The 16,648-nt window shown below is 43.1% G+C and overlaps 1 protein-coding gene across 1 annotated transcript in view; it reads left to right on the top strand.

The window, feature by feature from the left end:
* LOC122938715 (ubiquitin-protein ligase E3C-like) overlaps nucleotides 1-15,338 on the top strand; it is a 163,438-nt gene extending 148,100 nt beyond the window's left edge. Inside the window, 2 exon segments of the mRNA XM_044294414.1 lie at nucleotides 3,412-3,542; nucleotides 14,441-15,338. Coding sequence (XP_044150349.1) covers nucleotides 3,412-3,542; nucleotides 14,441-14,611 — 302 coding nt within the window. The 3' untranslated portion in view covers nucleotides 14,612-15,338.
* The last annotated feature ends 1,310 nt before the right edge of the window (nucleotides 15,339-16,648 follow it).

Below are 16,648 nucleotides of genomic sequence, written 5' to 3'. Positions count from 1 at the left end.
TCTATGGAAGCAGCACTTGGTGGTGGATGGAACCTGGGAAATCCGGGGTCCACCAGCCACAGCTTTTCCCGCTCCGTTCTCGTTGTAGGTGCGGGCCCCAAAGGTGGGACCCGCACCTATCAGACAATGGGGGCATATCGTAGCGATATGCTCCCATTGTATGCAATGGGAATACCCCTTTAAAGCTTGGGCAGAAATGGTTTTTCCAAATGGACAATGACCCGAAGCATACTGCCAAACTGGTTACAAAGTGGCTTGAGGATAACAAAGTCAATGTTTTGGAGTGGACTTCACAAAGCCCTGATCTCAATCCTATTGAAAGTTTATGGACAAAGCTGAAAAGGCAGGTGCGAGCAAGGCGACCAACAAACATGGCTCCGTTTCGACCAGCTATTGTGAGAAGCTTGTGGAAGGATATCCAAAACGTTTGACCAAGTCATACAGTTTAAGGGCAATGGTACCAAATATTAATGAAATGTATATAGACTTTGCAGAAAGTAATAAAAATGTCTTAGAACATTCTCTCTCTCTCATTATTCTGGCATTTGGCAAATAATAATACTGATGGTAATCCTAATTTACCAAAAACTAGAAAGGTTTATTCTGATTTCATGTCAGATATTGAGAACTTAACCAGCTCTGCCTCTAATGCCACCAGATGTAAGGCCGCTATCCTCTAAGTCAATGTTCAGCTCTTAAAATAAGCCTTAAGACATGACTTGGATATTAAATAAGCCAGCACCTCATCTGCAGACAGCTGTTTCGGGGTGATTGCCCCTCATCAGTGCAGAGCAGAGAGTACTGGCTTAACTGGGTGAGAGGCCTGTGAACTAACTCTCATTAGGGAGAGAGCACCTTAATCAGTGTGAGGAGACTTATAGGCCATACATGCTTCTCTGGAATTCTGGGAGGGAAGGGATGCAAATGAGCTCTTAACAAGCTCTGCCTCTAATGCCACCAGATGTAAGGCAGATATATCTGGGAGGAAAGGGATGCAAATAATCTCTTAACAAGCTCGGTTTCTAATGCCACCAGATGTAAGGCCACTCTCCTATAAGTCAATGTTCAGCTCTTAAAATAAGCCTTGAGACATGATTTGGATATTGAGGCAGATCTTGTTAAGAGCTCATTTGCATTCCTTCCCTCCCAGAATTCCAGAGGAGCATGTATGGCCTATAAGTCTCCTCACACTGATTAAGGTGCTCTCTCCCTAAGGAGAATTAGTTCCCCCCAGACACAGGCCTCTCACCCAGTTAAGCCAGTACTCTCTGCTCTGCACTGATGAGGGGCAATCACCCCGAAACAGCTGTCTGCAGATGAGGTGCTGGCTTATTTAATATCCGAGTCATGTATCAAGGCTTATTTTAAGAGCTGAACATTGACTTATAGGATAGTGGCCTTACATCTGGTGGCATTAGAAGCCGAGCTTGTGGGCGCCATAAAAAAGCGCGTATTAGACTGGACACTCTGCAGAGAGGAAAAGAGGAGGGAGGGCTTGCAGTACCAAATGCATGGCTGTATTACATCTCAGCCCAGTTGCAACAGTTGAGGGGATGGGGGAGGACTCCTGGAGATGTTGCCTCAGCCAGATTGGTGGCACATATTATTGGGCACAGTTCTCCGGTGGCTCTATTGGAAAACAGCGGAATTGTTGGTAAGCTGTCGGGGCACCCTACACTTTTTATGATGCACAAGGTTTGGCAAAAAAGCCGGGCGCTGTTATCAGTAAAGGGGTTTACGCAATTTTCCCCTATTTGGAGAAATCTGCACCTTCCTGAACTATTCCAGTTAGATGGCTTTTCACCCTGGGAGCGCAAAGGAGTGAGATATTTATGTCCACTTCAGAGTGCCGTTTTTAAGTCCTTTGAACAGTTGAGAAATGAATTTGGATCTCCCGCACACGGCCTTCTATCAATTTTTACAACTTCGTCATGCCTTTCAGACACAGGCTAAATCCGTGTCGTTAAATGCACTATGGTCCCGTTGTTTCAGCAACTTCTCACAAACAGCTCCTCAGGCGGTCTGATATCCTCTGTCTACAGGAACTTGTATGTGAAATCACTGAAACAAGAGGTCTTAGCAGTCAAATCTAAATGGGAAAGGGAGGTCGGGCCGATCTCAGAAGAGCAGTTGAAATCGCTTTTGGCGCTCACTCCACAACTGTCAGTTTGCGAGGGGCAGCGTATGTCCCAGCTGTTTTTAATACACCGGGTGTATAGGACGCCAGATTTTTTATGCCGGATAGGTGTTCGGGGAAGATGTGGATTGTCCTAGATGTGGCAGGGGCCCTGCATCCTTGTTACACATGTTCTGGGATTGTGCGGAGCTCCGGAATTTTTGGTCCGCGGTTTTGGCCCTAATAAAAGACGCATATAATATTGCAGTTCCGCCTGGTCCAAGAGCATGTGTGGTCAGGATATTAGACATCAAAAATCGCCATCATCGTTTGGGAGTACAGCGTCTGCTATTTCAAGCTAGGAAACTAATAGCTAGATTTTGGCTTAGACCTTAGTCTCCGACTAGGGGAGAATTCCTCAATAGAATGTCAGATATATTACGCTTAGAGAAAAGTGTGTATGTTAAAAGAAACTGTGCTGGGAAGTTTGACAAAATATGGGATAACTGGGAGAAATGCAGGGTACAGTGTCTGGTTTAGCTTCTCCTCGTAGTCGGACTATGGGGTAGGTAGAGGCACAGTTTTTGTTTGTGTGCTTTATATCTCCTCTATCCTATTTTACTCTGGATGTATGCGGGGGGGGGGGGGGGGGCTGGGCTTTAGTTGGGTAGGGAGGGTTGGTTTACCGTTTATAAATTATTGGATGGGAAATGCGGTTTTGTAACAGGTATACTTTGTAACTGGACTACGTGATTTTATGTACTTCTTGTACCATGGTTGATGTTACTTGAGATACTCATGAAAGTAACGATTTGTCCGATCGTGTAATGCTATGGTATTTTTGTCATCAACTGTTGCATGTATGCTGTACGGACTATCTTCCTTTGTATTTTTGTGATTTTCGGAAAAATCAAATAAAAATGATCTGATTTAAAATGAAGCCGAGCTTGTGAAGAGCTTATTTGCATCCCTTTCCTCCCAGATATTGAGAACAACATGCATATGTGTCTTTTTATATAGTGTATGTAAACTTCTGGTTTCAACTGTATATTATTGTTTAACTCAGAGAAATCACAGGAGTCCAGTTTCCCCCCTAAAAGTAGCCAAAAAGCTATACAAATGTTTAGTGTCTATTAATAGTGGGTCACATCATAACACATGATGGATACATGCACAAATCATTAGCTTCTGTGCCACTGCAAGTACAGCCGATGGGTAATAGGAATGCACACATCCAGATGCTTAATGGGTAGAATACTCCCTGGTTTAATGTCTCTACTGCATTTTCCTTTCAGGCGGATACTCTGCTGATCATCCAGTGATCAAAGTTTTCTGGAGAGTCGTGGAAAACTTTACTGATGAGGAGAAGAGAAAACTACTGAAATTTGTGACAAGCTGTTCTCGGCCTCCATTATTAGGTTTTAAAGTAAGCGCTATAGTATTGTTCATTTTTGAGAGCCAATAGATTTTAGATTCTGTCGGCTGAGGGATGTGTAAATCCGACACCCACACTTTTCATGCAGTGACAGCACATTCTGTGCTTATGCCATAAAATGCTTAAAGGGGTATTCCCATCTCAGACAATGGGGGCATATCGCTAGGATATGCCCCCATTGTCTGATAGTTGCAGGTACCACCTCTAGGACCCGCACCTACAAGGAGAACAGAGCGGGGAGAGCTGTGGCTGGAGGGCCCCGGATTTCCTAGGGTCTGTCCACCACCAAGCGCTGCTCCCGTAGAAGTGAATGGGAGCGCACTTATCAGACAATGGAGGCATATCCTAGCAATATGCCCCCATTGTCTGAGATGGCAAAACCACTTTAAGATAAGAATACTTGTCTAAATGTAGGTCTATTGTAGATGTCCATTAGCAGGTAGGACAGCCTTGCCAATTATCACATCTCCACCAGGCCTTCACTAGGAGAATGGTATCAATTGGCATCTCTAATGACTTTATTTAAAGTGCCAGTTTGTCATTTCAGTGCCACTTTAATGTGCGGGTTACTACTTATGGTTGTTCTCTCTGATTAGCGGTGGTCTGACTACATCTGTTGAATCTGACTGCGCTGCAGTCCTCTGTACAGCTTGCGGTGGGGATCGCCTGTTGTGCAGGGAATCATTTCACTCTCAGAATGATTGGGCCCCAGAGGTCCGATCCTGAATCTCTGACATTCTCGGATGGGAAAAACTTTTAAAAGAGTTTTCCAGGACTTTACTGATCAGTATCTGATCAATGGGGGTCTGACACCTGTGACCCCCTACTGATCAGCTGTTTGAGAAGGCATCGAAGGTTGTGTGAGTGCCTTGACCTTCTCTCTGCTCCCCAAGCACAGTGCCATTCACTTAATAGCGGCTGTGCTTGGTATCGCAGCTCGGCATCATTCACTTCAATGGGGCTCAGCTGCGCCTAGGCCATGTGACTGATGAACGTGACGTCACATAGCCTAGGGAAACCTGAGAGAAGGCCATGGTGCTAATGCAAGTGCCGGTGCCTTCTAAAACAACTGATAAAAGGGGGTTCCAAGTGTCAGACCTCTACCAATCAGATACTAATGACCTATCCAGAGGATACCAGAGCAAACACCAGAGGATAGGTCATCAGTAGTAAAGTCTTTAATATAGTTCAAAACATTAAGGTCCGTTTACTTCTGTATGCATGTGGAATAGATTAGGAGGGGTAGTCCCCTCTGAATATTTTTTTCATATCACTTGGATATGCCACAAATGTCCGATAGGTGTGTGTCCCAACTCTGGAACCCACTTCTATCTCTAGAATTTGTCCCCAAAAGTGAAGGAGAGCGCACTGTAAGTGCTCAGCTATTTTTGGACCTCCCATAGCAATGAATGGAGAGCTTGCAGCGCAAGCGCTGCCAGGAAGTGCTACATACTGGATATATACAGTCCAGAGTGATTTGTTTATGTGGTGAAAACGGGTCAAACTGGAAGAAAAAGCTTGGGGAAGATGTGCATGAGGTAAGCAACTACATGAGTATATCTGTTAAAAACCATAGAAATCCCGGAAACCCCTTTTAAAACAGTCACATATCGCTCGTACATAAAGTGTAAAAGGACCCTTACGCCCTATTAGATCTTATGATTTTCAGGCCAATTATGGGGAATAAGTGCTTATAGGAATGCTCGCTCCCGATAATTGGCCCATATAATCGATAAGGCGAGGAACGAGCAAATGCCCCTTTGTCGGCTGATGGGCATCTTTGATTAGCCATGGTCTGTCTAAACCCAGCTGAATCAGGTGTTTGTAGCATGTAGCGACCCTCAGTGGCAGTAGGCGTTCTTATCTTCACACCCTTTAAGTGGCCCTTATAGTTCACGACCTTCTACATTAAAAGGCAATTTGAGGCTTAGCTGAACTACCGATAGTGAGAGAGCTTGGCTCTAACCCCAGATAAATAAACGTGAATAGACCAGAATGAACAGATCAGATCTATAGGAAGCATTGAAATTGAACATGAAAGCGCCCACTAGACAGCGATTAGTGAATAATTAGACCTTTTCCATTCAGAGCGGGGTGTGGACGAGATCAGGCTATTTATGTGCTGGATAAATAGAGAAGTGAGCATGTTTGTTCTGCCTAATCCCTTATGGATGTTTTATTTGTTTAAATAGCTTTAAATGAGTTTGAGTAATGTCCCGATGTTATCTGTGAATTACCTGCCGCCCCTATAAATAATGGCCAGGCCAAATATAGCCACAGTATATAGCACGAGGGTAAAGATTGACACAGTTTATCTCTAGCACATGAATGGGTACTGTACACAAGGGACATCTTAATGCCTATTGTCGGCTTGTTAAAGTGGTCATTATTTTTGCAATATCCATTGTTCACCATTTACAAATATTCCTTAAAGGTGTGGAGATGTGCTCGGGCTTGTGGAACGGCATGATGGACGACTTTGTACCATGTTCAACTGGAAACAGAAATAGCCGCCTATTATTTATGATCACAAGAAGAAGGGTTCACACTTCATAGTCCACTTTTTCCCCCAGAGCTACAGTATATCCAGTCAAGAGATGTATTGACCGCGCTAGTCCTCAATACCTCTGGGGATAGTCCTCTCTAGCTACTGCAAGAACCAGGCTGGCCATAGCCATGAAATCGTTATCTGGCAACTTCAGCTGTTTTTCCCAGTCGTAGAACATAACTGGTTGATACAGTGATCTGCAGCATTGGATTTTCCTGCCTGTCGCCAGTATAATCTGACGTTTATATTCTGAGTGTCCAATTTGCCGTTTTTTAAAGTAGAAGAAGCCTGTTTCTGTATCTGATTACCTTTGTTCAAAATCAAATAATATTGTAAAGCTATGGGCCAAATATATACAGGGATGACCACATCTCTCCAGGTCCTTCTCATATTTATGGATAGACTTTTCCTGGATTTTGATATTGATGGGATAGGTCATCAATATTAGATTGATGGGGGGGGGGGTCCAGTTCCTGGCACCCACGCTGCTCAGCTGTCTGAAGAAGACATGACGCTCCAGCCTAGGTCAGTGACGTCACGTTCATCAGTCACATGGCCTAGGTCTGTGATGGCTAACCTCTGGCAGTCCAGCTGTGGTGAAACTACGACTCCCAGCATGCTCCACTTATTTCTATGGAGTTCTGAGAACAGCCAAGCAAGTGTGCATCTTGGGAATCCTAGTTTTACCACAGCTGGAGTGCCGGAGGTTAGCCATCACAGGCCTAGGTGTAGCTCAGTCCAATTTAAGTGAATAGGCCCTGCAATACCAAGCACAGCCACTATACAATGTCCCTATGCCCGGAAAACTGAAGAGGCCATGGCACTCACCGGAGTGGAGATATCAGAACCCCACTGATCAAATACTGATGACCTATCCTGAAGATAGTAACAAAAAATAGTTGTGGAATCGCACTCGCCAGATCTTGAGGTCGTCCGGTATGCAACAGCCTACCTGGAGTCCAAGATTCATCAGGGCTCCTGCGTAACAAATCCCAGGAAAGAAGATGGAGGCAGCATGTCCGGTATAAAAACCCTTTAATGGGAACCGCCAAGTGAACAAGCGTGCAACAGGTCGTGACGTTTCGGCTGATCCACAGCCTTTATCAAACACCTTTATCAAAACCCCTTTAACACCTTAACGCCCCAGGACGAGATGGCTCGTCCTCAAACGCCGGCACTTAGCGCTCGAGGACGATCCGCGGTTACTGACCGCCGGATCCGTGCTGCATCCACCAGCATCGGCGATAACGCCGATGCCGGTGGATTAACCCCTCATATGCCGCGGTCAGCGCTGACCGCGGCATATGGGAGGTTTGCGCTCCCTCACCTGATGGATCGGGTCCCCGCTGTGCTGTGGCGGGGACTCGATCGTTGCCATGGCAGCCCCAAGCCATTCCGAGGCTTGGGGCCTGTTAACTACGGAAGCTGGGTCTCCTAGGCAACTGTTAGCGTCTTACAGTGTAAGACACTAACAGTTCAATACAGCACAATACAGATGTATTGTGCTGTATTGAAACAAGGATCAGACCCTGTAATGTTGAAGTCCCATAGTGGGACAAAAAATAAAGTGAAAAAAAAAAGGTTAAAAAATTAAAGTTTTACCCCAAAAATTAAAAATTTCAAGTAAAAAAAAAAAAAACGTAAAAATAAAGTTAAAAAAATAGGGAAAAGACATATAGACATATTAGGTATCGTTGCGTCCGTATCGACCAGCTCTATAAACATATCACATGACCTAACCCCTCAGATGAATACCATAAAAAAAAACAACTGTGCTAAATAAACCATTTTTTTGTCACCTTACATCACAAAAAGTACAACAGCAAGCGATCAAAAAGGCGTACGCCCATCAAAATAGTACCAATCTAACAGTCACCTCATCCTGCAAAAAATGAGCCCCTACTTAAGACAATCGCCCAAAAAATAAAAAAAACTGTCTCAGAATATGGAGACACTAAGGGTACTTTCACACTTGCGTTTTTCTTTTCCAGCATAGAGTTTCGTCACAGGGGCTCTATACCGGAAAAGAACTGATCAGGCATATCCCCATGCATTCTGAATGGAGAGTAATCGGTTCAGTTTGCATCAGGATGTCTTCAGTTCAGTCGTTTTGACTGATCAGGCAAAAGATAAAACCGTAGCATGCTACGGTTTTATCTCCAGCGAAAAATACTGAAGACTTGCCTGAATGCCTGATCCGGCATTTTTTCCCATAGGAATGTATTAGTGCCGGATCCGTCTGTCCGCATGACAAGCGGAGAGACGGATCCGTCCTTGCAATGCATTTGTGAGACATATCCGGATCCGTCTCACAAAGGCTTTCAGTCAGCGGCGGATCTGCCCGCCGGATCACACTGCCGCAAGTGTGAAAGTAGCCTAAAACATCATTTTTTTTGTTTTAAAAAAGCTGTTATTGTGTAAAACTTGCATAAATAAAAAAAAGTATACATATTGGGTATCGCCGCGTCCGTATCGACCGGCTCTATAAAAATATCACATGACCTAACCCCTCAGGTGAACACCATAAAAAATAAAAACTGTGCTAAATAATCCATTTTTTGTCACCCTACATCACAAAAAGTGTAATGGCAAGCGATCAAAAAGTCATATGCACCCCAAAATAGTGTCAATCAAACAGTCATCTCATCCCGCAAAAAATGAGACCCTACCTTTATATAATCGCCAAAAAACTGAAAAAACTATGGCTCTCAGACTATGGAGACACTAAAACATGATTTTTTTGTTTAAAAAATGAAATCATTGTGCAAAACTTACATAAATAAAAAAATTGTATACATATTAGGTATCGACGCGTCTGTGACAACCTGCTCTATAAAAATACCACATGATCTAACCTGTCAGATAAATGTTGTAAATAACAAAAAAAAAAAAAAAACAGGCCAAAAAAGCTATTTCTTGTTACCTTGCCTCACAAAAAGTGTAATATAGAGCAACCAAAAATCATATGTACCCTAAACTAGTACCAACAAAACTTCCACCCTATCCCATAGTTTCTAAAATGGGGTCACTTTTTTGGAGTTTCTACTCTAGGGGTGCATCAGGGGGGCTTCAAATGGGACATGGTGTCAAAAAAAAAACAGTCTAGCAAAATCTGCCTTCCAAAAACCGTATGGCATTCCTTTCCTTCTGCGCCCTGCCGTGTGCCCGTACAGCAGTTTACGACCACATATGGGGTGTTTCTGTAAACTACAGAATCAGGGCCATAAATATTGAGTTTTGTTTGACTGTTACCATATTTTTCGCCGTATAAGACGCACTTTTTCTCCCCCCAAAATGGGGGGAAAATGCCCCTGCGTCTTATACGGCAAATGCTGTCAGTTTTACATCGCAAGCTGCGATGTAAAGCGAGCGGGGACTCGGGGAGGGACTGGGAGGAGGAGCTGGGGCCGGCAATAGCGGTGGGGCGGTGCAGTCACTGTACTATAGCCCCGCCCCTCCAGTATACTAATATAATATGTCTTATTTAATAGTTATTAAATATGCCCCTTTATTCCTAATAGTACCTTAAATCCTAAGAGCTTCAGTACAATGCAGGCCGGGCGGGCGGCAGCGTAACTCCCTGATGTCACGTGCCTGCGCCGCCTACTTTATGAATGAAGCAAGCGGCGCAGGCAAGTGACGTCAGTGAGTGACGCGCCGGCCGCCCGGCCTGCCTGCCTCCATTGTACTGAAGCGGTTAGGATGTAAGGTACTATTAGGAGTTGGGGGGCATGTTTAATAACTATTAATTGAATAAGACATCTTATATTTGTATACTGGAGCGGCGGGGGATCTGTGGATGGCACAGTTATGGGCTGGGAGGGTCTGTGGATGACACATATATAACAGTGCCATCCACAGATCCCCCCCTGTAACAGTGCCAGCCACAGATCCCCCTGTAACAGTGCAAGCCACAGCTCCCCCCATAACAGTGTCCGTCATCCACAGATCCCCCCCATAACAGTGTCCGTCATCCACAGATCCCCCCCATAACAGTGTCCGTCATCCACAGATCCCCCCCATAACAGTGTCCGTCATCCACAGATCCCCCCATAACAGTAATAAGAAAGAACCGGCACTCACTGTCGTCTTCAAAGAAAATTGATGTCTTTATTGGTCACATACAATTGTGACTCGATGCGTTTCGACTCACGTCTGGAGCCTTTCTCAAACGTATGGATATGGATATGGCATACAAACATAGTGAACATGTGGGATTTAAATAGACCGCCAAAGCGGAAGTGACGTCACATAGCCATGGTAATGAGATACACAAAACAAATAGAGTCAAAATGCAATTGAAGAAAAGATCCCAGCCGCAACAATCGCCATAGTGATTATAATAATGTTACTAAAAATATCTATATAATGATAGCAATATTAAGGGATGATGCAGATTGTGATGATGCCGCTGGGATGTCTTCAAGTTTTCTGCAAAAAGACCAGAAAAAATATAAAAATTATAATGACAATTTTAAGCACATAATAATAAATGGAGAGAGAAATAATGACAAGTATATAATGTATCCAAAGTATCCTGGAGATTTACAAGAAACTATGAAGGTCATAATCTCGGTTCAAGCCTTTGGGCTCCAATGTTTGCAAAGTGTGAATCCAATAGGATTCACGCTTCTTCAACATCTTAACCCTATCACCACCTCTGCGGGGTTGCGGCACATGTTCGATTATCTGAAAGCGCAATTGTGATATATTGTGATTGACCGATTTAATCACAATATATCACAATTGCGCTTTCAGAAACGCGTCGAGTCACAATTGTATGTGACCAATAAAGACATCAATTTTCTTTGAAGACGACAGTGAGTGCCGGTTCGTTCTTATTATTTGTGTGAGATCGTTATCTCAGGACGCGTGCACCACGCTATTTTTTCAGAGTGCCAGCTGTTCATCATTTTTGTATCCCCCCATAACAGTGTCCGTCATCCACAGATCCCCCCCCCATAACAGTGTCCGTCATCCACAGATCCCCCCCATAACAGTGTCCGTCATCCACAGATCCCCAGTAATAGTGCCATCCACAGACCACCATTAGTTCCAAACCCACCAAACACACAGCACACCTTTTGGTTAAAAATATATTTTTTCTTATTTTCCTCCCCAAAAACCTTATACGGTTCGCATCTTATACGGCGAAAAATACGGTAACTCTTGCTTTGTTACTGAAAAAAATGGATTAAAATGGAAAATTTGCCAAAAAATTGAAATTCTGAAATTTCATCTCTATTTGGCAATAACTCTTGTGGAACACCTAAAGGGTTAACGACGTTTGTAAAATCAGTTTTGAATACCTTGAGGGGTGTAGTTTCTTAGATGGGGTCACTTTTATGGAGTTTCTACTCTAGGGGTGCATCAGGGGGCTTCAAATGGGACATGGTGTAAAAAAAAAAACAGTCCAGCAAAATCTGCCTTCCAAAAAACGTATGGCATTCCTTTCCTTCTGCGCCCTGCCGTGTGCCCATACAGCAGTTTACGACCACATATGGGGTGTTTCTGTAAATTACTGAATCATGGCCATAAATATTAAGTTTTGTTTGGCTGTTAACCCTTGCTTTGTAACTGGAAAAAAATATTAAAATGGAAAATCTGCCAAAAAGTGAAATTTTAAAATTGTGTATCTATTTTCCATTAATTCTTGTGGAACACCTAAAGGGTTAACTATGTTTGTAAAAATCAGTTTTGAATACCTTGAGGGGTGTAGTTTCTAGAATGGGGTCATTTTTGGGTGGTTTCCATCATGTAAGCTTCACAAAGTGACTTCAGACCTGAACTGGTCCTTAAAAAGTTGGTTTTTGAAAATTTCTGAGAAATTTCAAGATTTACTTCTAAGCCTTGTAACATCCGCAAAAAATAAAATATCATTCCCAAAATTATTCAAACATGAAGTAGACATTTGGGGAATGTAAAGTAATAACTATTTTTGGAGGTATTACTATGTATTATAGAAGTAGAGAAATTGAAACTTAAAAATGTGCAAATGTTTCAAAAATTTTGGTAAATTTGGTATTTTTTTTACTCCATTTTACCAATGTCATTAAGTACAATATGTGACGAAAAAACTATCTCAGAATGGCCTGGATAAGTCAAAGCGTTATCACCACATAAAGTTATCACCACATAAAGTCACACTGGTCAGATTTGCAAAAAATTGTTTGGTCCTTAAGGTGAAAATGAGCCCGGTCCTTAAAGGGGTTGTCCAGGTTCAGAGCTGAACCTGGACATCCCTCCATTTTCACCCCGGCAGCCCCCCTGACATGAGCATCGGAGCAGTTCATGCTCCGATGCTCTCCTTTGCCCTGCGCTAAATCGCGCAGGGCAAAGGCATTTTTCTGAGTTCCGGTGACGTACCGGGCTCTCTATGGGGCTGACAGGCAGCCCGGTGACGTCACCAGCACTGATGGGCGGGATTTGGCTCTGCCCTAGCCAGTAAAACGGCTAGGGCAGAGCTAAAGCCCGCCCCTCAGAGCCGGTGACGTCACCGAACACACTGCCGGGCGGAAGTTACCGCCCGGCAGTGTGTTATTGAAAACACAAGAGCCTGTGCCCTGCGCGATCTAGCGCAGGGCACTGGAGCGCATCGGAGCATGAGATGCTCCGATGCCAGGCTCAGGGGGGCTGCCGGGGTGAAAATAAGGGTATGTCCGGGTTCAGCTCTGAACCCGGACAACCCCTTTAAGGGGTTAAAGGTAACCTCTAAAATGCAATTCAATCTGCAGGTAGCACGTTACATAACAAGAGGGAATTGGCAAACTGATATATAGCTTTGTGGAAAAGATATAGCATAACTTGTGTTTGTCATTTAATTCTCTGCTCTTTTTATGCTTAGCAGTCCAGTGGGCGGTCTTATTCAGTGACTGGCACCTGTCTCTGCAAGTACAGTGAGAGAGAGAAGACCGCCAATCACTGCACAGGACCGCCCACCAACTCCTAAGCCAAAATGACAGGAGTTTTCCAAAAAGTAAAGTCGATACTCATTAAATTGGGTTCTCCTGAAAATGTCCTTTCTGCGAAGTCCGTTAGACAGGTAAGGTTTTTGGGAGTTTAGCCACTGGTACTTCTGTCATATCAGAGCTGGACGCTGGTGATTGAACACGTAGAAGCTATTAAAAAGTTATTAAAATCAGAACAACTTGAAATTGTCTTATGTTCCACCAAATGGTATATTCAATCTTAAGAATGATTCTTAAAGTCCCGTCTTACTGTAAGGCACTCACTTCTGTAAAATGAATACTAAGTATTCCTCTTAAAACGCTGGCAATAGTCAGTGCTTTAGGGCTGTAGGGAGCCTCATCCCTGACAAATCCCAGACATTATTTAATGTTTGTAGACTCTAGATATCACAAGGTTAGACCATTAACAAATTAAGAGCCCATTTGGAGCCAGATTAAATGTTACAAGATAGCATTTTCTAAAACTAATTAAAGCTTAATAACTTTAATAAATTAGGTTGCCGTAGATACAGAAAAAAAACCTACATTTGTATTCGAGTGAGTAAGATCGCGAAGTTCCAGTCAGGTCAGAATAATAAATGGCTTCTCTCCACTGGTGAACTGTTGTCTCCCGCTTGTAATGTGTTTCATTATGCAGTTTTCACATTGGCCAGCCGCTCGTTTTACCGTAGCACTTCATCCTGCTACATTACTAAACCTTTAAAGTGGAAAAAGCCAATAACCTATGGAGAGATGGCCCCGAAGCGCAGCAATTTGGCAGGGGGATGTATTGAAATGGTTGCCTTCTTCTGCGTTAATAACCTTGTGGAAATGTTGCCTTTATGTGAAGGTTACAAAGGTTCATTATTTCACTAAATAACGCTTTATAATAGGGGGGGACTGGATTGCCGGTAACAGGAAATCATTGTAAAATATTGAAATTATTTTGCACGTATAAATAACTGTTTATAATGGAAATCTAGAAAGATGTTAAGCTTAAAGGGGTTGTCTCATCATGGACAATGAGGGCATATGCGCCCTCCTTCACTTGCGGGGCTCTTTTCTCCCACCGCTGGGACCTGCACCTATAAGACAATTGGGGCATATCAGCCCCAATGCAATGCAATTAAATACTTTTATAGCTGACCGTAAATGCTGGCGATGATTTCTTATCGGTATATTGAGCCATAGATGTGTATTACTTATAATCTTTATCATTCATTACGGTTTTCCAATTGTCTGTTATTTTGGTCTAAGTTGGCCAGAAAAACGAAGAATTCTGGTTGGCATTCTGATGGAAGTGATTAGCAAAATCCAATATGACTCTTAGCATAGCCACAGACAAATATATGGTTTCTGTGTCTTAATTCCCATTCTTATTTTCTGACTTCTAGGAGCTGTATCCTGCCTTCTGCATCCATAATGGGGGGTCTGATCTGGAGCGACTTCCCACTGCAAGCACCTGCATGAACCTTCTCAAGCTTCCAGAGTTTTATGATGAGAATCTTATGAGGAGCAAACTGCTTTACGCTATAGAATGTGCTGCCGGCTTTGAACTGAGCTGAGTCGAACTTAACCTCCAATGTGGGATTGAAAACTGGTGCCTACATAGAATTCCCCATGAAACTGAGACATTTCAGGAATCCTGGCTTTATGACATCAGTAGTAGACATGAAATTTGCCATCGACTTTCATCAAGTAAAAATTGCTGTTTTATTGAGAACAATTTTCCAAAAATAAAATCACTATTTAAATAATGTGACCAGTCTGCAAAAAATTAACCAAAGATGATCACTTGGCTTAATGCTGTTTGGATCGAAAACCTCCAGATGCTGGCGGTATGTATATACAACCAGCAGACTGGTACCATAAAGGCATAAAACAGGGTCCGGATCATCTACAGTAGACATCTCTGCCAACGACCAGCAGAGCAAAGGCGCCTTACGGCCAATCCTGCCTGCATCAGAAATAGTACAAGAATTTGAACTGTCTCCATTGTGTTCCCTTCACTACCTGCCCCATTGGCTGGTAGACGTCAAGCATCATTTCTAGTATTTTATTTCTATTAAAAAGACCCCTATGGAGAGATTGTACTATGGGTTTTAAGTGCTTCTGTACAATGTACATCACGATAAAGTTGTGAATATACAAAAATTGCTTTGCTTCAGTTCTCATAACTGTACAGATTTTTTTTTATCAGATTTATTGTTTTTTGTCATGTAGTACAGTCCACTGTCATGGCTCTGGAGGAGAATATATGGTAACATCTATTAAATATTATTTCAGACTCGGTCTGCTCTGTCAGTCTTCGTTAATGTGATATTAATAAATGGGACCCCCTCCAAATTATAAAGAACACATGAAATCTTTGAGTGTTCCTTTTGTGCAGAATTTATTAAAGGGGATATGTCACCCTAATATCACTACAAGGATTATCCCATCTCAATGGGCCCCGGAAATGGTTGAGTGGCAGGGGCTCTGCTGTTTCTGAAACTCCGCTATTTCTGTAGCTCTGGCTGCTGTGTAGACAGCCTCTCATCAGTGTCATCACACGTGCCATAGGTATTGTCACCTAATTTTTCAGATATGGTAAATGTACATTTTGATGCTGAGTTGATGCACCCTATATCTACAGTGATCTGACATTGGCTGCATAGAGGCTTGTGATCTCAGGCCATCTGGGCAGTAGCCCCGGTACTGCTGTCAGGCCCAGCCTAAACATCCCAAACCAGCCCCTGTTATGTTATCTGTCCTATGTATGCCCCCTTTATAATGGAAAGATACAGTATGTACCTATTCAGTGTTTGGGCTTACAAATACTGATACAAAATATTAAAAAATACATGAATGTGGCCTTAGGCAATTTATTTTTTATTTTTTTTAACACACAAGTGGAAACAAAAGAGGAGAGGGATCAGTCTTTCCTTTTATACTTTTCTTTCTTTCTGTGTCCACTCCTCTGTTTGGCTCAGATAAAGTGCCATAGAATCTGCATGTGTAATTCCTAGCTCAGGCTGCATTCATACTGCTTCAATTGACTGATCCAGTAGGATCCCAGTAGGGAACAGTGAGCCCTGAACTCCACCCGCACCACTGTCCTCACCTACTTGCATGATCCGTTCTAAACAATGGCCGCCAACTGGACGGCAGTCCTTACTTAACTAAGTGCAGGGGTCTAAGCGGAGCAAGAGCAAGGATAAGATCACAAACTAAGTAACAGATGAACATCATAGAAAATACACAGGTACGACGGAACTCAGGGACAAATGGACCAGGTCAAACCAGGAGAGACAATCGGATGTAAATAAAAAAAGAAACCAAGAGCAATACAGTCCCAAAGCTGGGTCAATATCAAGAAGTCATGTCAGGGTCCAAATTGTCAGGCAGATAATGATTCAGAATATCAGGCAAGAATTCCATAGCAGTTTCAAAACAATCCAAACGCTAGAAGACCTTATTCACAGGCAACTGTGGTCAGCAGTTTACCTGTTTAAATAAGGCCGCCCTGTGGTCATGCGAGACATCACATGACAGACGTTGTCAATCCGGAAGTGCCGATAAGATTAGCTATCGCTTTTGCACACAGAGCCCCATGGGATCCA

Source organism: Bufo gargarizans, chromosome 5 (genome assembly GCF_014858855.1).
Source record: "Bufo gargarizans isolate SCDJY-AF-19 chromosome 5, ASM1485885v1, whole genome shotgun sequence".
NCBI classification, from domain to species: Eukaryota; Metazoa; Chordata; class Amphibia; order Anura; family Bufonidae; genus Bufo; species Bufo gargarizans.
Note: the sequence above shows the minus strand (reverse complement) of the source record. Positions and strands in the feature narration are given on the sequence as shown.